Source organism: Phycodurus eques, chromosome 18 (genome assembly GCF_024500275.1).
Source record: "Phycodurus eques isolate BA_2022a chromosome 18, UOR_Pequ_1.1, whole genome shotgun sequence".
Taxonomy (NCBI): Eukaryota; Metazoa; Chordata; class Actinopteri; order Syngnathiformes; family Syngnathidae; genus Phycodurus; species Phycodurus eques.
In genome coordinates this window covers 12,494,869-12,516,893 of record NC_084542.1, presented here as the reverse complement: position 1 = coordinate 12,516,893, position 22,025 = coordinate 12,494,869, and the positions used below count along the sequence as shown (strand labels likewise).

Here is a 22,025-nt window from a genome sequence, read left to right as displayed (position 1 = left end):
CTGCAAGTGTTTGTATTACATTGTTGTCCTTGAATCAACCCACGACAACACCCACACATCAAAATGCAACATTTTAAATGCCTTAAAAAAAACAGTTTGAAAGCCCAAATATGTCATTTGACAAAACTCATGTGTGAAATCAGAACCGGCAATCACATTGGCGCAATGAAGGATTATGTTTGCCCTTTGAAGAAGTTGGAACCCACAACTTATTTGTAGAATTTGAATGGCAGTTTAACATTCTGAATGTATCCAAAAGCAGTTTCAGAAGACAGACATTTTCATATTAAAAGATAATCACAGGACAGATCTTTTAAGGAAATAGAAAATGCATTTACTACAAAGTAAAATAGCTGCCTTGGCTCAATAACGGTTGGGGAAAAACTGTTTTAGTGCATTATGCTCCTTACCAAATGGATTATCTGAAGAAAATCGAGCTATCAGGTATTTAAAAAAAAAATAAAAAAATAAAAATTTAAAAAATCCATACTATTCAATGTATATTTTTATTACACACCAAACACTTTGATTACATGAATCTGTTTTACCGCGACAGATGACACGTTATGATTACATCATTGCATGTACGTCCGTCAGGATTCAGGTAAGCCGGCCACCTTTTGACATGATAGTTCAGTTTTTTGCGCTTTATAGACAGGGAGAGGACAATTAAAGTATGTGCAGGGTGTTCATGTTCAAGAGCCTTGAGGGTCTTAATACAAAATTGTACAAGTGATCTACAATGACTTTCTTCCATCCACATATGGATGGCTCAGTCTATTTCTTGGCAGTCTGCAGACGCTCATTCACATTCTCCCAGTTGATGACATTCCAGATGGCCTTAACGTAGTCTGGCCGGACATTTTTGTACTGAAGGTAGTACGCGTGCTCCCATACGTCAATGCCAAGGAGGGGGAAGAGGCCTGCGGGTCGGAGGCAGTTTATGTAGCAACTGATAAGACGAGCAAAACCTGGAGAGACATTGTCGCTGACCTGTGGTGCCCTGCAGAGGGTCCTGGTTGGCACAAGCTGCGATGCAGAGTCTTCCGCTTTGCTTGTCGTACCCCAGCCAGCCCCAGCCTGAGCCTTGAACCGCCACCGTAGCCGCAGACATCCTCTCCTTCATGCTCTGGAAGGAGCCAAAGTCCTGCTCGATGGCCTCCATGAGCTCCCCTGACACAGACAATGCTGCTTAGCACCATGAACTGACAGTTATTCTCAGCGCGTTTTTGGTTTGTGTCACCACTAGGGGTCAGAAAAGTCATTTTCTAGTTCCTAAAATCAAGTGCAGGATATGGGCAATTGTTTTGTTTTTGTCCAACTTCCTGGTATTGATTGCTCCTGATTGTGGCTTGGGAGAACAGTCAAAAGTTTCCAACATATCAAGAAATCACTACTTGCTACCTTGTGGCTCACCCCCACCGTTGGGAGAGAGGTTAGTCCAGAAGATGGAGTGATTAATGTGACCTCCCCCGTTGAACTTGAGAGCCGGCTGAAAGGTGACCTGTGCAGTCACGTCTCCTAAAATACACACGCACACAAAAAAAAAAAAATCTGGCGTAACACAGTCACAATCAAGAATGTGAATAAACTGAACTGCAAATGTTACACATCAGGAATGTACGCATGTGCAACATTACTGTAATGTGATCATTCCTTGCACGGTGTTCATGGTAACTGCCACCTTGCATAAAATGTACAATCACAAATTGATCCTTGCACGTGGCTTGTCCTAGGGCTGGTTGACACAGCCTTAAATACTGTTAAAAAATAATAATTCCACACCCCCCCCCCAAAAAAATTGTTTTCTAAATAAAAATAATCACATTCTCCAATTTTAATAATTTGGCCCCCTGCTTTGCCCATTTAAAAAAAGGCAAATGAAATCAACATGATTGAAAAGTTTTTCTGTTTGCTCTTTCCTCCCTTCTGGGATTTGCTTTACGTCTTGATACCAAACAAGCCTTTAAACTTTTTTCCAGCAAGTTTAAAAGAATGGAGAAGGTTCCGTTGCAACCGATTCCGTACTGGTCGTTAATTAGCCGACACGAGTCGACAATGTGGTACCTTTGGCGAGCGCCTCCTTATACTTCTCCTCTGTCACGTTGAGGTTGTTGACGTACGTGGCGTGGTGCTTGCTGTGGTGCAGCTGCATGATCTCGGCGTTGATGTGAGGCTCCAGGGCGCCATAGTCGTAGGTCAGGTCGGGAAGTGTGTGCTTCTGCCTGCGCACGGCTACCTGCTGGACGGCTTGACTTAAACTCGCAGCGCACCTGAAACAAGTAGAGTGTCACGTCGTGTGAGATTAAAAGCAAAAGAAAAGTCCACACAGGAAGGCAGGAAGCTGAGATTCAAACCCAGAACGGACTCTTATTATTTAAGAGCTCTGTGTTTCTGCCTGTGTCCCAGCTTTCACATTGAGGAAAGAAATGTGATGATTTGGTTTGCTTTTGGGCCTTGATTTTTTTGGGTCATGTAACACATTTGTATTGGCTGGGAAAAAAGGTTGGAAAAGACAGTACGAGGCCACCCTGATGCCCCATGTAAAATATCCTTGCACATTTACCCAATTAAATCACCATAATTTATTTGCGAAGCCATGTGTTTTGGGGTTTTAGATGCCTCATGAGAATTCAAAAGCGCCTAATTATAAAGGTAGTGGGTTCGATTTGACATGAATTGGCACTAAATGTTACCAGAACACATTATAAATATGCGCAATTATTTGACGGTCTTGTCCCTCCCTTTTTTTTTTTTTTTTTTTTTATGAGTGCGCAACAAACTACCCTCGCCCAACAGCTAGAATGTGTTAGCATGTGCTAGGCTAGCTTAAGTTGCACAAGAAGCACAGCAGTGTCGAGTTCGTGGCTAATTCACGCGTGTACATCGACTGCACAACAAGAAGCTGGTCGGTGAGTTACTGTTGGCTTTACCTGCGTATCTGACCAACTCTGCAGAGCATGTTGGCGTCGGCGTTAACGAGATTGAGGCAGACTCTTTTCTGTGCCTTTTCAATGACTGCCCTTGAACTGAAGTGAGTGGGCGAGTTCAATTTGACAGCCGCGTCGGACCGTACCATAGTCACCACGCGGGGGTGTTTTTCTTTTTTCTTTCTTTTTTGTTCGGAATTATGAGCGGAACCTAAATTAAAACGTATTATGTGGCTTTTGTATTTCCGAAATACATTTTAAACCCGTGTCATTATATCATATCCGCGCAACATTCTTCGTCATGTGTATTTCATCGAAATAAAAATAAAAAATCTAAATATGTATCACGTTTTTATTATTTACCTTTACACGAACTTAATCAGCAATCTTACAGCATAGATAATACAAATAGTGTTTGGTATGTATAAAATATTAGAAAAGCAACCTTTTTTTTTTTACACCTAGAAGGATATAATCACAAAAACTTGGGGCAAAGTCAGCCAGAACTCCAAAGATCGTATATCCAATAAAGAGCGTTGTCTCTCCCCCTTATTGTTTCAAGTAAAACAATAACACAAACAACTAGATTAGAGAATACAATTTCTGTAGAAATTGCGTGTTAATAATTAAAAGCTTTTAAATTAAATGAATTGTTTAAATGTAGACTCATGTGAAGTTGGAACGGTATGAATTGTTAAAATGTGCAAAGTAAGAGGGTTAATGTGTAGAATATTTCTTGATTGGGGAAATTTACTGTGAAGATATGTGAGTTTGGGGGATTTTTCTTAATAGCTCGTTGAAAGAGCTAAACAGTTTGAGGTTTGAATCGGTTAAGAAATGTGGAAGAAGGGACTTTCAGATTTTCCCTGTCAGTGTTTGGATAGAGGTCAATATGTAAAATATCTCCTAATTTGGGAATTTTACTGGGAAAATGTGGGAGTTTGGGGAATGTTATAAATACATATACATTTGTTGAATGAGCTGCACAGTTTGACATGGGAATTGGTTTGAATCGTTCAAGAAATGTGAGAGGAGGCGGCAAATATGTGAAATATCTCCTCATTTGGAAATTTTACTGTGGAAAATTTGGGAAATTGGGGAATGTGATAACTACTTCGAACAGTTTGTAGTTGGAATGGTTTGTATCAGTCAAGAAATATGAAAGGAGGAGGCTAATATGTGAAATATCTCTTAATTTGGGATTTTTATTGAGAAAAAACACTAGGAGGAATATAACAAATAGTTCCCATGATGTCCCGAATGAGGTGAAGTTGGAATGATTTGAATCAGTTCAATAAGTTTTGAAATATGAAAAATATAGTTTTATATTTATATATATCCCCATCTCACCTGGTTTATTTTAATAATACAATTTTTTTCTTCTTAAATTTGCGAAATGTCTCCTTTCAATTCTATGGGAAATATTTTCATGGACAATTTTGTATTGTGGGAAAAGTAAGAATTCCAGGAGAAATGCAGGAGGAGTAAAAAGGCTAAAATTGGGCGTAATATTTTTTCAAAGAAGAAAAAAATCAATTTGGTGCATAATAACCAATTGCGAGTGAAGATTTAAACGATATTGTAAATATTTTAAACGTTAATATGGTGTGCCTAAAGTGTTGCAATGTGATCCATCGTCTTTTTTTTTTTTTGCGAGCTCCTTGTGTGACTCGGCAGGAGCTCGCTTCGCCGCCATCCGACTCGTCTGGAGCCATTCTGTCCTCCCCTCGCCCAACAACATGACGGCCGCACGCTCGGAGCTCCTCGACTAAATATAAACTCGCCTGACTACGCCGTGAAGGAATTGTTCCAGCTGAGACGCCCGGAGACCACCGCCACAAAGGGGGAGGTGGGGGTTGCTGGTAAGTGGCGTTTGCAGGCCGTGTGATTTTGTGCAGCCCGCTAGTTTGAGGAAAAGAAGCGAAAGGGAGGGAGTCGTTTCCTTCACCGCCATTTTGTGATAACAAGGTGCCTGAAACGTAGACGAGATTCGCGTGGTTCCTGCCTTTCAATCGGGTGATTATTGAAGCCAGACGCCCCGGGTTAACATTTTTGCATCAATTGGAGCAGCGGGAGCGATACTGTGTGCAGTAAGCGGGCGACTGTTCACGTTAGCTCTGTGTCTATTTCGTGCTAACCGCTAGCTGCCCCACACTCGTGAGGCTACTGTGTACTAGCCGGTAGTCTCATTTTCCCTTTTACAGTCATGCTTGGACGCTATGGTCCACACCAAAAAATAAAAAATAAAAATAAAAAAACTAACATTAACATTATCTTAACCTAAGTCTGTGTGTTTACAGCAGTTGTTTGAATTTACTAGATTAACTGTCGCTCGCCCCCCCCCCCCCCCTTTCTGTAGAGTTCACAATGACCAACGAGGAGCCTTTGCCCAAAAAGGTGAGCCCATATTTACAATCAGTCAGCTACTACTGTTTAAATCTCTTTATGTTGACTGTTCTTTGTTGTCTCTTCATCCAGGTTCGCCTCAGTGAATCTGATATGAAGACCTTGACCAGAGAGGAGCTGTGCACCAGGTATACATATGCACACACATATATATAGTGCAGTGAACCCAATTTATCTTGAAGGATACATTCCAGACCTTTCCGTCATAGGTGAAAAGCCACTATTAAGAAAGACCACATTAAAGTCAGTTTTACCCCAATGAAATGCTTTAAAGACATTTAAACTTGTTGAAGCACACGGTTTTAAAGTATTCCATGGTGCCTGTTATCACTCTCAAACTGTTAAGAAAATGGGATGCTGTCATAAAACATTACTTTGATGAAAAGAAGTCACTTGTCCATTGCTCTGAGTATAAGGCAAAGTGTGCGTGCTTCAAACTGGTTGTCCCTCTTCGTTAAAGTGTACTGTAAAACGGACACATAAAACAAGAAACTTAAACATTGTGTATTTAAATGCCAAAATGTAAAAAACAAACTTGTTTGCTAGCTTGGTGCTATCATATAATGCAAAATGCCATAGACATTAGCAGAGCTTAGGGTAATTATCAAACAAAAAGATGGCATGCCGCGGCACGTTGTACTACACTAAGTGCGCGTAACTGAATTCAGACTTGCCTGTTCACTGTCAAAAGTCATGAAAACCAATTGCTTAAAGGTCTGCAATATAGCGGTAGCGCGATCTATGAACTGTGATATTGTGGGGGTTCACTCACTGTATTACATCTCTAGCGAGATAGGTCCCTGTTGGTTCAAGCAGCTCAATGTCATGTATTCTCATGTTCTTAGATGGAAACAACATGAGTCGTATGTGCAGGTCCTGGAGGCCAAATACACAGAGCTTTGCTGTAAGTACACGAACACACACAAAATCCAGCTCTCACACATACGTGATTGATCATGGCAATCGTGCGTGTGTTGTTTATGGATAAGGATTATTTTCCTGATGGCTTTGCTTTCTTCTGTTGGACCGCCAGCCAATGATGTCACGGGCCTGAAGGAATCTGAGGAGAAGCTCAAGCAGCAGCAGCAGGATTCCGCACGCAGGGAGAACATCTTGGTCATGCGGCTTGCCACCAAGGAGCAGGAGTGCACAGTATGTACACGTTTCTGCTCTTATCAATGGCAGTGGTGCCCCTATTAAACAATACATGCCTTTAAAAAATAGACTAGAAAAAGATTAGAGATTATAATTGTGTTTATGTTTCCGGTGGCTTATTTTTTATGCTGTGGTTCGCTGTCAGTCAAAGCACACTCACTGGCCACTGCGGCATTGTCAGAGAACTCTTAATTTAACACATTATACTTACTATTGTTCTTTGCTTCATAGTGTGTGGGCTTTGTAATATTTGGGTCGCTGATTTATTCACATACTGAGTGAAAACATGGTTATGAAAGCATAAACAATCAATAATCTGTAATTAGTCTTTAGAGATTTCCCACACCAACTGATTTAATTCCTACTTCATTAGCCATCTTTAATTTTGTACTGTAACTACCTCAGGTTTTCAGTCATCAAATTACAACCACAGTAATAAACGTTAAATAAAAAAAACCTTGAGCGTTAAAAGTAAACATCTTTTTAAAAGGCACAATTGTGATAAATCTCCTGTACTGGGTATGTTTAAATATGCTAAAAGAAGTGAGATGTTGATGTTTTTCTGCAATTGTGCTGGCAGCGGGTCCTGGGTGTTTCCCACCTCCTGACCCAACTCGGCTGAACTCCAGCTCACCTGATAGCGAGATTAATGAGGACAAGTGCTATAGAAAATGGATTATTGGTATTTTTAGATGGTGATTATGCAACTAGGAAGATTAAGTAATATACAGTGTGTACGGAAAGTATTCAGACCCCCTTAAAATGTTATTTTTCTATATTGCAGCCATTTGCTAAAATCCTTTAACTTCATTTTTATCCACGTTAATGTACACACAGCACTCCCTATTGACAGAAAAAAAACGGAATTGTAGAAATTTCTGCAGATTTATTAAAAACAAACCTGAAATATCACACAGCCATAAGTATTCAGACCCTTCGCTCAGTATTTAGTAGAAGCACCATTTTGAGCTAATAAGAGCATGGGAATGATGCAACAAGTTTTTCACACCTGGATTTGGGGATAGTCTACCATTCCTCCTTGCAGATCCTCTCCAGTTCTGTCAGGTTGGTTGGTGAACGTTGGAGGGCAGCCACCTTCAGGTGTTTTTTTTTTTTTTTTTTTTTTTAGCAAACTCCATGCGGGCTTTCATGCGTCTTGCACTGAGGAGATGCTTCCGTCGGGCCACTCTGCCATAAAGCCCCAACTGGTGGAGGGCTGCAGTGATGGTTGACTTTCTAGAACTTTTGCCCATCTCCTGACTGCATCTCTGGAACTCAGCCACAGTGATCTTTGCGTTCTTCTTTAGCGCTCTCACCAAGGCTCTCTGTTTGGTCGGACGACCAGCTCTAGGAAGGGTTCCGGTCGTCCCAAACGTCTTCCATTTAAGGATTATGGAGGCCACTGTACTCTTAGGAACATAAAGTGCAGCAGAATTGTTTTGTAACCTTCCAGATCTGTCCCTTGCCATAATTCTGTTTCTGAGCTCTTCAGGCAGTTCCTTTGACCACATGATTCTCATTTGCTCTGACATGCACTGTGAACTTTAAGGTCTTATATAGACAGGTGTGTTGCTTTCCTCATCAAGTCCAATCAGTATAATCAAACACAGCTGGACTCCAATGACGGTGTAGAACCATTTTTAGGATGAGCAGAAGAAATGGACAGCACCCGAGTTAAATATGAGTGTCACAAAAAGGGTCTGAATACTTATGGCTCTGTGATATTTCAGTTTTTCTTTTTTAATAAATCAGCAAAAATTTCAACAATTCAGTTTTTTTTTCTGTCAATATGGGGTGCTGTGTGTATATTAATGAGGAAAAAATTTAACTTAAATGATTTTAACAAATGGCTGCAATATAACAGAGTGGAACATTTAAGGGTGTCTGAAAACCTTCCGTACCCACAGTACATAACGAATAATTTCAAATTGAATTTGTATTGTATCCTTGAAATAATAGTTTAAAAGTGAACGTTCGTAGAAGCATCACCTCTGAGATACTCAGTTTGTTACAACGTATCTTTGCGAGCAATCCTTTTCGAGGACAACAGCAGAATTTACATTGATTTACCGTGAATGTCCATTGAGTGAAATTTGTGATTTGTTGATTTTGTGTGTAACTGACGCATGGTTCATTTTGTGCACTGATAGAATATATACCTATGTTTTGAATTTGAAAAACAAAAACAAGTTTAATTTTCAAATTACAGTGCATTGGTTGAATGCGTGTATAAAACTGGTGGGGTTCAGCACCTCCAACAACATTAAGAACCACTGCAGCAGACTGGCAGAGAGGAGCGTTCATAAGAAAGTTGAAGCACACTTGTATGGTATTTCGTTGTTTTGTTTTTTTACGCATGCGGCCTGCAAACAAGTTGTCACGTCTTGTTTTTCATTGGATAGTTTGTGTATCACTGACAAGTGTTTTTCATCCAAATATTTAATGCAATTATGATTTTACTGCTGAGTTTGTGCAGGCTGGTGACAAACTACAGCACCTTCCGACATGTGTACAAACTCAGATTACGTCACCAGTGTAGTCACCACACGACCACGTCATAAACCAAAGTGTATTGTCGGCTGTCACTCGAGTGAAGTCATCACAATGGAGAAATTGTCTCATTTGCCGCCCAGTAATGCTGGTTTGTTTCCCCTTGTAGACGCACATCCAGTACCTGAAGCAAGCCCAGCAGCCCAGTGCGGCACAACTGCGCTCGTCCATGGTGGACCCGGCCATCAACTTGTTTTTCCTCAAAATGAAGGCTGAACTGGAACAGACTAAAGACAAACTGGAGCAGGCCCAAAATGAACTGAGTGCCTGGAAATTTACACCTGATAGGTAAAGACAATCAAAATAACACCCCCCTCCCCAACCACCACCTCCCCAATAGAAGTCAAGACTTCTGCACGCCCCCACCACCTTCACTCTCACTGCAGGAACCATGGTGGGGGGGGGGGGGAGTTGACAAAAAAACAGTCAAAGTACCAAACCACCCCAAAAAAACAACAACTTTGGTGTTTGTTATCTGCACTGTGCCAGCCACATGTCATTAACTTTAACTAAAAAAAAAAAAAAAAAGGACAGTATGGTCAGGTGACACTTTCGTCCTGCCCCCCGCCGTGAAAGGGCCTGAAGGAGTCCGGACTGTTCCTGAAGACTGTTGCCTTACCACACGGATCTGCTCCCCAGCTCCTGCCTCCTCCGGTCAAAGCAGACAGTTGACAGATAAAATGGGGGGCGGCTAGCTGAAAAAAAAAAAAAAAAAAGCACAATTGGAACCCTTTAAAGACCATTGTCGTTCTTGTCTAAAAGACACCTAACTGTGGAACGTGCCACACGTACCTGACTTTTGGGAGAGTCGAGATACAGCGACAGAGGTTTAAATGTAAGACTAGAACTGTGGGCGGGAGCCACGTCCTGGTCCGCAATGTACTCTTTGGTTGAGCCGCGAGGGTCCACTCGCACCCCACCCCGATCCCCCCTCCCCGCTCATGGTAGTGTGTTTCCATGTTTTCTGTTTAATTTTTTGACTTGTTTTCTCCTCATCGGCCTCATTCGTGTTTGTTCGCGTAAAGCAGCGTGTTTCCTAAACGCGCTGCTCTACGCGCACGTGAGTCCTGTTCGCAAGCTGTCAACGCAAATGTTCTTTCAAGTAGATGACGATGTACCTGCGCTTTGTATTTCTTGTTTATTTGTGAGCTCGTGATCTTTCTCTCGTAGCCATTTTGTGTTTTCCCCCACTCCCAAAATTAACATTTTCATGCTTTGAAGTTGATTCGGTGACTTTACACATAGCTGCTTTAGGGTTAGAAACTTCCCTACCTCAGACCACCGAGAGCAATTAAGTGTTGTGCCATGGCTACAAGGTGCTATGAAGATACGGTAACGTTCATTGTTTTCAATTCAAACGTTCACTACTATGAGGACTTCATTTCAGGCCTATTCATTCAGTGTCCTCTGGGAAGCGGATTTTTAAATATTAAAATGTCTTGTAGTGAAAGTTCAGCAATTGTTGTCAATTATAGTTCCAGTAATTGGTATTGTACAATCAAACAGGACTGTTTTAGAATTGTTGGCTCTCTTGACTGTTTGTGCTGTTCTGTGTTCAAAGTTGTGACCTCACAAAGCTGACACCCAGTAATTATTTTGAGCATAAGTTTCAGTTTATTGAATTGCATTATGATACATATTTAATATGTGGGAAATTTGACAGGACCAGATTGCAACACGCTCATGTTGAATACTTAATATTTTGAGGCCTTAACGAAAGGTGCCTCCCATTATACATTATACATACAGTGTTAACTGGCTTCTTTTGTGGTTTCTGGCAACATTGAGACTTCAGATTTCATTTTAGTTCAATGCGAAAGTGTTTTTCTACCTGACTAATTTATCTCTGTTTGCTATTGATTATAGTTGACAGTGTTTTTATTGTAGCGAGACATAAAAGGGTTGGTGAAAATGTCTGTGTGGGATGCGTCGGTATGCCTTTGCCTCCCTGTGTTTTTGTCACCTGGTTCATCATGTGATGTCAGCCTTGTTTCCCTTGCAGCCAGACGGGGAAGAAGCTGATGGCCAAGTGTCGGATGCTGATCCAAGAAAACCAAGAGCTGGGGAAGCAGCAGTCCCAGGGACGCATCGCCCAGCTGGAGGCCGAGCTGGCCCTGCAAAAGAAGTACAGCGAGGAGCTGAAGAGCAGTCAAGACGGTGAGAATGTGACATTTGCTCTTGTACGCCGAGATCATGCAAAATTTCACAGAACGGTAAAAATCCAGAGTTTACCCTTTGCATGTTTTTGACATGTCTGTCAGTGTATAATATAACAAAAATCCAGAAATAGCCTATGGCCTAGTCCTATTTACATTGTGATGCTGGTTGCCCCCTTAGAGCTGAATGACTTCATCATCCAGCTGGATGAGGAGGTGGAGGGCATGCAGAGCACCATCCTGGTCCTGCAGCAGCAACTCAAGGACACCCGGCAGCAGCTCACCCAGCCTCCTCAGGGGGTCCCTGCGGGGCCCAGCAGGAGGTCGCCGGCCGCCGAGCCGGCCGAGCAGGGCGCCGACCCTAAGGAGAAAGACTTCGGGAGGGTGTCCAACGGGCCCAGCAAGGCGGCCTCTTCCCAGAAAGGCGCCGCCAAGCCCAGCCTGTACCGGGAGGTTAGCAGCACCGACGAAGACTTTGCCGTGTCGCCCATGGCGTCCAGCCCAGGAGAAGCCGAGACCAAACTGTCCAACCACTCGGAGGAGGTGTCGGGGAGCCAGGGCGGTGCCGCCCGGGCGGGGGCGCCCGCCGGTTTGAGCGCGGGGTACGAGAGCGTGGACTCTCCGACGGGCAGCGAGACCTCATTGACTCAGCACTCGAACGACACGGACTCCACCGCCGACCCCCACGAGGACAAGGCTGCCCAGGTCACCAAGGGCACCAGGACTTCACGGCACGCTCAAAACGGCCTGGACTCCACCACAAGCGACGGCACCGTTTTGTAATGTACCTTTAGGGGAAAAAAATTGATGGTCTCTCTCTTTTCTTTTTGTTTTATACAGAATACAGAACATGACAACAAATGCATAGTGTGTAACGCAGCACTGCTGTCAGGCATTTTGTTTTCCTGCCCTTCCCCCTTTGCTTCTTGTGAAACACATTTAGGAACACGAGAGATGGTTAATGTTAGACACAAATGAGTGGATGTTTAATTTAAAAGAACAACAACACTAGTACGTTTCATTCTGCTGTTAATTTGAGTCGGCCTCACATCAGCTGTTGTAACCCGTTCAAGTTCAAAAATTATACGGCATAAACATCACACTTATATTGACCTGTGTTCATATTTTTTTATTTCAATTTTAAAATTTCATTTTAAAACATCAGTTCAAAAGATTCTGTGAGTAGTTTATAAGAGATGTTCATATTCTGACATCAGTCCTTTTCATGTACTGACCAAATACCAATAAAGAATTTTAATACAAAGGAAAGCCAGTTATTACTCTTGGATCAATAAATGTATTTCATATATAATTAGCTTTGGGTCTAACCATTTGATTGTATTTTTTCCAAGAAATTTGCACATATTCACATTGTGAGATTAATAACGGTTATCGTTTCTAAACAACTGCAAAAAAAAAGTCAGACAACGATTAACCCAAAAACTTTTTTTTATATAATTATAACTTCACTCCGTACACATTGTGATTACGTCGCTCCGTCGTAAACCCTTAATCCTTGTGACGGTAGCACTACCACCTCCACTACACATGATGGCGCTCGCGTGCCGTTCCACTCCAGTAGCAGAGAGGCGGTGTAGAACTAGATCTGCTGCTGCCGCAGTTTCCACACAACCAGGGACTGTACTGTACTGTCGTATTAAGCAGCAGCAGACAGCCAACATGAATCAAGATCCTGTTGTCATCGTCTCTGCCGCAAGGACACCAATTGGTAAAGTACACACCACACTCATTCATTTAAAAGCGTCTTACTTTCTCAATTTCAAGTGTTTTTCTGCTGGAGTTGAGCTTCACAGTAGCTCGTAGTTCTGTGTAGCTTGCAGCTCGTTAAACATCTGATGAGAAAAGTGTGGAATTGTGTCAAATTATTGAAAAGGAGACGTCATTGCAAGTCCGATCAAGAATTGATTTCGTGACGTTCTGTCACGCCGTGTTCCTATTGGCAGCTTCCGTGTGGCCGGTCTGGTTCGAGGGCAGCGATTGGCCTATTAATTATAGTGCCACGGAAATGACAGTGACATGATTGGTTAATGACAACGTGGACGTTGGACCGGGATATGAAACATATCGAGTTTTATTGATTACGACTACTTATTTTCGTATTTTTACGAAACCTAAAATCTCGCCGTAATTATTATTTATTCTTATTATTGGATCTCATTACTATGCTACATATATATATAATACAGAATATTTTTGTTTTATGAAAATAATTGAATGCAATCATATAAAGTTATAATAGATTTTATATAAAAAAAATTAAATATATTTTTGAAATATACTAGGTGCAGCAACTACACTGTCCATGTACTACATATCAGAATGTATAATAAAATTCATAATGTCTAGTGGGATATGTTGCATTATTCAATTTTCCATTTGCAGTGTTTTTTATTTTATTTTTCCCCAAAGGGTCCTTGAACGGTTCTCTGTCCGCGGTGCCTTTGGACGACCTGTGTTCCGTGGTGATTAAGGATGTCCTGAAGCGGGCTGCAGTGAAGCCGGAAGACGTGTCCGAGGTCATCATGGGGCACGTCCTGACGGCAGGTGACAGCAGTGGCCGTTAAACAAAATTCACATCGTCAACGTCCAAACACGTTTGTCTTTCTGTCTCGGAGGTCACGGGCAGAACCCGGCACGTCAGGCCAGCGTCAGGGCAGGCATCCCCTACTCGGTGCCGGCGTGGAGTTGCCAGATGGTGTGCGGCTCGGGACTGAAAGCTGTTTGTCTGGGGGCTCAGTCCATCCAGACCGGAGAGTCCACGGTGGTGGTGGCAGGAGGCATGGAAAGCATGAGCAGGGTGAGGATTAATACATTTATTTTGATTAATAAACAGTATTTATAAGAATGTATGCATGAATATATATTTAACATAGACGCAATTATACATTGCATGTACGCAATTATAAATTGTTTGAACAAATGACCGAATACTATAACTAAATTTTGAACCAGTGGACTCCCGTTCCTCTTGTTGCTAGGCAGGGTTCACAGAGCACAATCAACCCCAAAACATCACAATGGAGATTATGAGACAAGTTCCTTTATGGCTATTTATTTTTGAATCAAAATTGTGAGGGAACAATTGAACAGTTGGGAGGGATTTGAGTGACATGGCGTGACTTGTTTTCCTTCTTCAGGCTCCTCACATGCTGCACATGAGGGCAGGAGTGAAAATGGGCGACGCCTCCCTGCAGGACTCCATGGTGGCCGACGGTTTGACCGACGCCTTTCACGGCTACCACATGGGCGTCACAGGTGTGCCGTCGCTTTTTGGGTGGCGTAAAACGAATATGGTTGCGTGCTAAAGCATATGCAGTGGACATAAAAAGTATACACAAATGGCAGGTTTTGGTCATACAAAAAAATAAATAAAAAATGAGGCCAAAATGTAAAATCTTTTTTCACTATTAATGTGATGTTATGGATTATTATTTTTTTTGTTCCTCCCCTAGCGGAGAATGTGGCCAAGCAGTGGGGCGTGAGTCGGGAGGCGCAGGACGTGTTCGCCGTCCGGTCGCAGAACAAGGTGGAAGTGGCGCAGAAAGCCGGACACTTCCTTCAGGAGATTGTCCCAGTTGTGGTTTCGTCCAGAAAAGGTATGGAACAAATCAATTATTTGAATGTTTAATTCAGAAACCATGCAATTGAGGTTTTGTTCGTGCAAGTATGTGTTTGTATTTAGCCTTTTTCTTATTTTTGATACCCTTATCCATTTACAAAATGTGGATTAAATGCTGGGTATACTTTCCGAATCCAAGCATTCCCTTAATCTTCATGGTGTTTTTCCCCTTGACTTCTTCAGGTGCAGTGGAGGTAAAAGCGGATGAGTTCCCTCGGCACGGCAGCCATCTTGAGAGCATGTCCAAGCTAAGGCCGTGCTTCGTAAAAGACATCAGCGGTACCGTCACCGCCGGCAACGCCTCAGGTGAGCGCCACGTTCCTCACAGGCACCAACGAACTCTTGTACGGGATATTTGAACACATTCTCACGCCGCAGGTATTAATGACGGCGTGGCCGCCGCCGTGCTCATGAGCCAATCGGAGGCCTCGAGTCGGGGCCTCCGAGCCATGGCCAGAATCGTTTCGTGGGCTCAAGCCGGAATCGAGCCGTCCGTCATGGGCACTGGGCCCATACCTGCCATCAGAAAAGCGGTGAGACGTAGCCCATCAAGTGGACTCTTTACATTCTCCCTGCGTTTTGTCCACCAAGGCAAGATGTACACGGCATGGTTCAAGTGACGCAATAACTATAATATAACTGTAATGATGAGATTACCCTCATTTTAAATCAATAGGAGAAACAGGCCAGTCCGAGTAAATGTTTATTTTAAACATTCCATATTGGGATTAAAACAGAATTGGGCATTTGTTGTGTAAATCTTAAATCTTTTTCTTTCTTATTACAGATTGAGAAGGCAGGGTGGGAACTGGACCAGGTCGATCTTTTTGAGATTAACGAGGCCTTCGCTGCACAGTCCATTGCAGTGGTGAAAGAGCTCGGAATAAAAGAAGAAAAGGTAGTTGTTTTTTTTTTTTTTTTTTTTACATTTGATGTGTCCATAAAACACATTTCCTGCTTCAGGTGAACGTGCAAGGTGGCGCCATCTCGCTGGGTCATCCCATCGGGATGTCGGGCTGCAGGGTTCTGGTGACGCTCCTGCACGCGCTCCAGAGGACCGGGGAGCGGAAGGGCGTGGCGTCCCTGTGCATCGGGGGAGGGATGGGCATCGCCATGTGTGTGGAGAGGCTCTGATGGTCACGTCACTGTTTACACTTGAATCGCAGTAATTTTGTACCTGCCTGACACTAGTGATTTTGGAGGTCAACCTAGTCAAGCATGCCTCAAATGGGAGTCTCCTCAGCCACTTGCAGTTCAGTAAATGAACGTCTCTGGTCACGAGATGAGGAAATAAATCAGTAGTTTTACAACCAGTGCATACGTAATTGGTAACAATGAAAAGCTTTATATGTTCTGTATAAGAGAGTACTTAATGGTTCGTAGTGTTATTTCTGGGCATTCTCATTGCTCTTCAAACTCACATTCATTCAATTTCCTGTAATATTAATGGACTTGAGAACGAGACTGTGCCATAAGGTTATGTTTGCCTTGACTAAACTGACCTGTATTTCCTGTTAATGAGGGGTTCTCAAACTTTGGGTCCAGGGACCATTTACATGAGAATTTATTTCCAATGAACCCAAATCTGAGTGCATTTAAACATAACTACCGTGTATTTTCAAGAAGGCATTACACCAATGTTTTGAGAGAGATAAAAGTAATAAAATATTTTTCCAAAATTGTCATCATACATTCTAAGTTTAACAAGGAATGAAAGTCATTTTAAAGTAATTTTATTTACTATATTCTTGTATTTACACTTTGTTCTGGGAGTGGGGGGTTCAGGACTTTATCCCCGACTGTGCCTTTTGAAACAAAACAAAACAAAAAAACTACAGGTACTTTATTCATGCATGGATATCAGTTTTATGTGATTTATCACAATCATAAAGACTTTAATATTACAATTAAGAGCAAATTATTTTGCAGAGCCCCTATGCCCGTTTAAGAATCTCTGCTATAAATTGCCACTTGTGAATAAAGTGTGCGTAGCAATAAAACTTAAGTCATATGACCACTTTTAATCATTTCTTTCACATAACAGACCAAGCACAAGTTATGTTGAACTTGAATCAATGGCCATCTTATAACCATTGGAACTTTATTAAGTATCCAAAACAAAAGGACTGGGGACTGGGGACTCAGTAAACAGGCGAAGACTACATACACTTGGAGCAAGAGCCATTGAAGAGCTCGCCACGTTAAATTAACCCTCCAAAGACCCGGAGCTGACGGCGTCTTGGTACGACGGGCCGCCCTCCTTGGGCTCGGGGAACAGCTTGATGAGGTCGTCTATGCGCAGGATGGTGATGGCCGCCTCTGTGGCGAATTTCAGGCTCTTGGTCTTCACCACGGTGGGCTCGTACACGCCCGCCTGCCGGTTGTCCCGCGGCTTGCCGTTCAACAGGTCCAGACCGATCCTGACACATGCACAAACCCACCCACCCGGCGGTGAAATACTGCATATCGGCATCACTTCCTTTCCAATAAATAGTACACTATGTAGTGAGCTCGCAAATTTAGAGTGCTGTTGAAATGTGTCGTGTAATGTAAGAATGATTTGTGTTCTCATGATTTCATGGACTCGTTGTTCGGCTCCATCTGGTGTGCAAGCCTTGGCCAGTATAAATCATGCAGCATATATACAAAAACAGTCACAACTGCTCAATAAGATGCAGTAGTATTTGTGCATAGTCGGGGATAAAGTCCTAAACGCCTCAATAAGCTGCAGTAGTATTTGTCGTTTTTTTGCAGAGGATAAAGACTATGAGCCAGTCAGTATGGTTATTAATGCTGTCTGTCTACATGTTGCTGCACCATTTGTGTGCAAATATCCATTCTTTAGATGATACTAGTGCTACATAGATGCTAGCTCAGCTGGTCTGTCCATGGCATTTTGTGTTAGCATTAAATTAGCTGACTTTCGTAAGACAGTTATTGTATGTGGTGGTTGGTTAAATACACAGCTTGAAGCCTCTTTTTTGAAGAATTATTCAATATCTGCTCAAATGCTGCCACTCTAAATCTAGTGCTTGATACTTAAATCTTAATACATGTATTTTTACTCTGAAGCGAGAGAGAGGAAAAAAAAAAAAACCTGGCCGAGTGAGGGCTCGTATCTCAAAAAAAGTCCAGCTCAGTCGTAAGTTGGAGGTAGCATTGTATATCAAAATGAATATTATTTTGGTCCCGACTTTTGTAGAGTCACTCACCATTTGAGATTCTTGCGTTCGGGATTAACCTGAGCCTCATTGTGGAAGGCTCTCAGCTTGGCCACCAGGTCTGTGGAGTCCTGCGCCGCATTTACAGCCAGTGTCTTGGGGATGACGAGAAGGGAGCGAGCGAACTCGGCGATGGCCAACTGCTCTCGGGAACCCTGATGAAACATTAGATAGCAAATCAATCAGATAGGTCACGTCCAAATAGCGACACAAAGACGTGGCGCTTTCCTTACCATGCTTGTAGCGTAATTCTCCAAATAGATCGAGAGAGCCGCCTCCACGGCGCCCCCTCCCGGGACCACCGACTTTGACTCCAGCACTCTCTTCACCACGCAGAGCGCGTCGTGCAGCGAGCGCTCCATTTCGTCACACATGAAGTCGTTAGCCCCGCGCAGAACGATGGAGGCCGACGTGCGCGCTTTGGTGCTAGAGAGTTGGGAGAAAAAAAATAATAATTTGGAATCTGATGACATTGCAGTGTACAAGTTTCTCTGGGCTACATGGCCTGTAACAGTTTTGGCTTCCAAACCCTAACCTACCCTACTTATTGGTTCTATTTCTCTTCTATTTTGAGCCATGGTGTTATAGAGCAAGCAGTGAGGGCATGCTTTGAACTACAGAAGCCGCTTAAAACACAAAAACAAGATAAATCGTCCAGCCCAAGTAGAATAGTATTTGTTTACTTCTTCACAAGGATGAGCTCATCGTCACATATGCGTTCTTGCACGACCTCCTCAGCTTGACCCAGCATGGTGGCCTCAAACGTCTCCTCTCCCTCCAGATTGGTCAGAGACGGGCAGACGGTGGCTGATCAAATGTACAATAAATAAATAAATCAACATCTCGTGTATAAAAGCAAAGCTGGCTCCTCGTCTTACCTCCTGTGGCCTTGGCGATGCGTTTGAGGTCCCTCTTGATAACTCTCCTCACAGCCATAGCGCCAACATCCACAAAGTACTTGAGGCACATGTCGTCGATGCCCCCGGTGGTCAGCACCACATTGGCTCCGGACGCCAGGATCTTCTGGACCCTCTCTTTGGTGATATCAGACTCCCTGCAACAAAGATTTCCATTCTTAACCATTATCAAATAATAAAAAAAAACTAAATATGCCCACCAGAGGCAAGTACATGAAGATGTAACCAATGTTTTTCAAATGTTCGGCCCCTAAAGACGACAACAACTGCGAGTGAAGCTGCTGTCTTTGCTAGAAGGGGGCCTTCATTGCTTTTCCCACACATATCACTGTGTGAACTACTAGTTTAGTTACACAGCAAACTTAAATGGGATTTTTGGAACAGCAGGAAAGGGAAGGAAGGGGGTAAACAAATAAAAATTCTCAATCAACCTTTGTCGGATCTGGTCTAGCTTCTCTGGGTCGTTGATGACAACTTGGATGCCCATCTTCATCTTGGTCTTCTGTAGGCTGAAGTCGAGACAGGCGATCTTAGCGTTGAGAACTCGCTTTGTCATGCCTACGGTCAAAAAGAGACTGTTGACGCACTCAGAGTTTCAATGTATACAAGTTAGGACACAAGTGCTTTATATCTGTTGTCTGGTCAGGAGAGATTTGTCACAGGCTACAAGCCACCGTGACCACGTTCTCCCCAAAGCCAGGTTTCTCTGCCCCACGCGTATCACTGCATGTGCCACCACAAAAAACACGGCAGCAAAATTAAATGGGAACGTGCTTGATTTCCGAGAATTTCCGCACATGGGAAACGACGTACCTTGCGAGCCGACCGTGCAGTTGAGCGCGTAGCCGTTAACCAAGAAACTCTCCCTCTGGCTGCGGCCGTGCGCTTTCAGCACGTTGACCGAGTTGATGGGGTATTTGGCCATACCCTTGCCGTCCACGAACTTGACAGCCAAGGTGGCGTCCACCACAATGTTGGCGAAGAAGTCTGCATCACTGAGAATTCAGGATTAAGGCGGCAAAGGTACACAGACGGACTCGCTTAGATCAAGTCAACGCAGAAAGGATACACTCCGATGATCTTGGAGGACATGGATGTCTTTGCTGCATTGAGTAAGCACTCCCTGCCCAAGTCGTCCGTTCCAATGGTGAGATTTTCATTGATGTAGCGTACAGCTTCCCTGAACAACAAAGTCAATGTTCGTCAGACCATCTCGAGTCGGCAACAGATGACGCTTTGCCAGGAAGGACCTCTCACTTGCAAGCCAGACGATACCCGCTGATGACCGACGTGGGGTGAATCTTCTGCTTGACCAGTTCATCTGCACTCTTCAGCAACTCCGCAGCGAGGATTACCTAGCAGAGATTAGTTAAATTGAGGGACCGCTGTACCTGTTTAATTCATTCTAGGACCACGCTTATTAGGAAATTCAAAAAACGCATTTTTAATCCAATTAAGAGAAAATAAATCTTCCAGTTATTCAATTCAAATGTCCAGTGTTCCATCCTTTCATTAGAGGCAGCAGAGGTGAGGCTGCATAACCTCTTCAGACATAGATGGGACTTTCTCTCTCCTGTTAGCATAGCCACACAACTGTAGTAGTAGGCAGATGCGCGGTACTAGAACAGGACACAGCAGGCCGCCATTTTACAGCGACCCCGACCTTTTCACTCACCACAGATGTGGTTCCATCCCCGACCTCCTTGTCCTGCAGGTCAGCCAATTCACACAGGACCTTGGCAGCTGGGTGCTCAACTTCCAGGAGCTTCAAGATGGTTGCTCCGTCGTTGGTGATGGTTACGTCCTACAGATGTTTTCAAACAAAATTTATTAATGTCAGACTGTTTTAAAAAATAAAAAAAGCAGCATGTGATCAATCAAACTGACCCCAATGTCGTCTACCAACATTTTGTCAAGGCCCACTGGTCCAAGGGAGCTCTTGACGATGTTAGCGATGGATGCCGCAGCCATGACTGAAATGACAGACAAAATGCTACTTCCAGCACACAAGATTTAAATTTTTGTTTTTCTGTTTAGATTAGATTGAAATTACTATGTATTAATGAGTTCACCAGTGAATACACATACTCGTGGTTCAGCACCAGCAGATTCAACTGTTCACAGATTGGTTTTTCTGGCGTGTACATTTATGCCACGAAGGTGTTCAAATGGTTGTAAACTTGAGGTGGGCTCATTGGTTAAACAAATAAGAGTTTTATTTGAATTATCCTGTCATTTTATTGGGTGAGGAAACACAGAAGCAGCCACACCTTCAGACCATGACAAGAGTTTTTCTATCCCATTAGCATAGCCATCCATTCATGGTAATGAGTGGAAGACACTACAATGGGATTGCAATATAAAATTATAAAACCTAATGAAGATTAGCAGTTGAGGCACCGCTATGGTTGCCATGTTAATGCATTAGGAAAAACACAACGAGCATGACAACGACTTTTGTGCTAGCGTTAGCATTTAGCTCCGCACATGTGCTGACGAAGATAAAGGAAGCGGTCATTTGTCGGCCATTTCGAAGCGCAGAGAGCACGAAGAAGCTAACTACACATATCGTGTAGTTAAGCGCGACAACTCACCATTTTGGGTGCGAACCGACTCGCCAGTTGTTCGCTGGCCGAGCACGTTTAACGGACCATCCAGCAGCGACATTTTAGCCCACCACACAACCGAGAAGAAAGGAGGTGGTGGCGCAAGGTACTACGGGTAAGCCGGTCGTAGTCGGAAACTTCCAGAAAACCAAAATATAAATCATTCTCATACCTAAAGTTTAATCGTATCAATGTCATAAACTAATATTGAATATTTATATCACACAGATGTATGCTGAATAAAGGTATCGCAAAGGCAATAATGGTACGTTTTTAACATGTTACTTTAAATAAACTACATCTCCCAGAAACCCGCAGTTCTTACTTTGTGATTCTTCTTGGTGCAGCTGAGTACGTAATACGACAGTGCGCCACCTGCTGGTTATGTTTACTACGAGAGGGCAGAATTGAACGTTTGTTGTTTTAACTACTTATAAAAACGTT

The 22,025-nt window shown here is 43.1% G+C and overlaps 4 protein-coding genes and 1 non-coding gene across 5 annotated transcripts; 2 read left to right on the top strand and 3 right to left on the bottom strand.

Annotated features, from left to right (window-relative positions):
• Window positions 1–492: 492 nt before the first annotated feature.
• Window positions 493–3,079, bottom strand: sod2 (superoxide dismutase 2, mitochondrial). The gene is made up of 5 exons (XM_061705123.1): window positions 2,934–3,079; window positions 2,068–2,273; window positions 1,405–1,521; window positions 994–1,173; window positions 493–923 (listed from the first exon to the last, which is right to left on the bottom strand). The coding sequence occupies exons 1-5, from the start codon at window positions 3,077–3,079 to the stop codon at window positions 778–780; spliced, it is 795 nt and encodes a 264-aa protein (XP_061561107.1). The 3' UTR covers window positions 493–777.
• A 1,535-nt stretch (window positions 3,080–4,614) lies between these two features.
• On the top strand, window positions 4,615–12,470 carry wtap (WT1 associated protein). The gene is made up of 8 exons (XM_061704966.1): window positions 4,615–4,792; window positions 5,290–5,327; window positions 5,409–5,464; window positions 6,182–6,240; window positions 6,370–6,488; window positions 9,151–9,329; window positions 11,044–11,198; window positions 11,379–12,470. The coding sequence occupies exons 2-8, from the start codon at window positions 5,298–5,300 to the stop codon at window positions 11,978–11,980; spliced, it is 1,200 nt and encodes a 399-aa protein (XP_061560950.1). The 5' UTR covers window positions 4,615–4,792; window positions 5,290–5,297; the 3' UTR covers window positions 11,981–12,470.
• Window positions 12,471–12,802: 332 nt separating this feature from the next.
• Window positions 12,803–16,971, top strand: acat2 (acetyl-CoA acetyltransferase 2). Its single transcript, XM_061704521.1, has 9 exons — window positions 12,803–12,926; window positions 13,628–13,762; window positions 13,834–14,015; window positions 14,356–14,473; window positions 14,671–14,814; window positions 15,021–15,143; window positions 15,216–15,370; window positions 15,625–15,735; window positions 15,801–16,971. The coding sequence occupies exons 1-9, from the start codon at window positions 12,878–12,880 to the stop codon at window positions 15,969–15,971; spliced, it is 1,188 nt and encodes a 395-aa protein (XP_061560505.1). The 5' UTR covers window positions 12,803–12,877; the 3' UTR covers window positions 15,972–16,971.
• On the bottom strand, window positions 16,839–21,685 carry tcp1 (t-complex 1). Its single transcript, XM_061704520.1, has 12 exons — window positions 21,570–21,685; window positions 20,863–20,948; window positions 20,651–20,779; window positions 20,233–20,330; window positions 20,045–20,155; window positions 19,789–19,970; window positions 19,407–19,533; window positions 18,937–19,112; window positions 18,742–18,865; window positions 18,292–18,484; window positions 18,050–18,213; window positions 16,839–17,257 (listed from the first exon to the last, which is right to left on the bottom strand). The coding sequence occupies exons 1-12, from the start codon at window positions 21,640–21,642 to the stop codon at window positions 17,044–17,046; spliced, it is 1,677 nt and encodes a 558-aa protein (XP_061560504.1). The 5' UTR covers window positions 21,643–21,685; the 3' UTR covers window positions 16,839–17,043.
• On the bottom strand, window positions 21,194–21,329 carry LOC133417448 (small nucleolar RNA SNORA29). Its single transcript, XR_009770359.1, has one exon. It is a non-coding gene; the product is annotated as a small nucleolar RNA SNORA29 (small nucleolar RNA).
• Window positions 21,686–22,025: the final 340 nt, after the last annotated feature.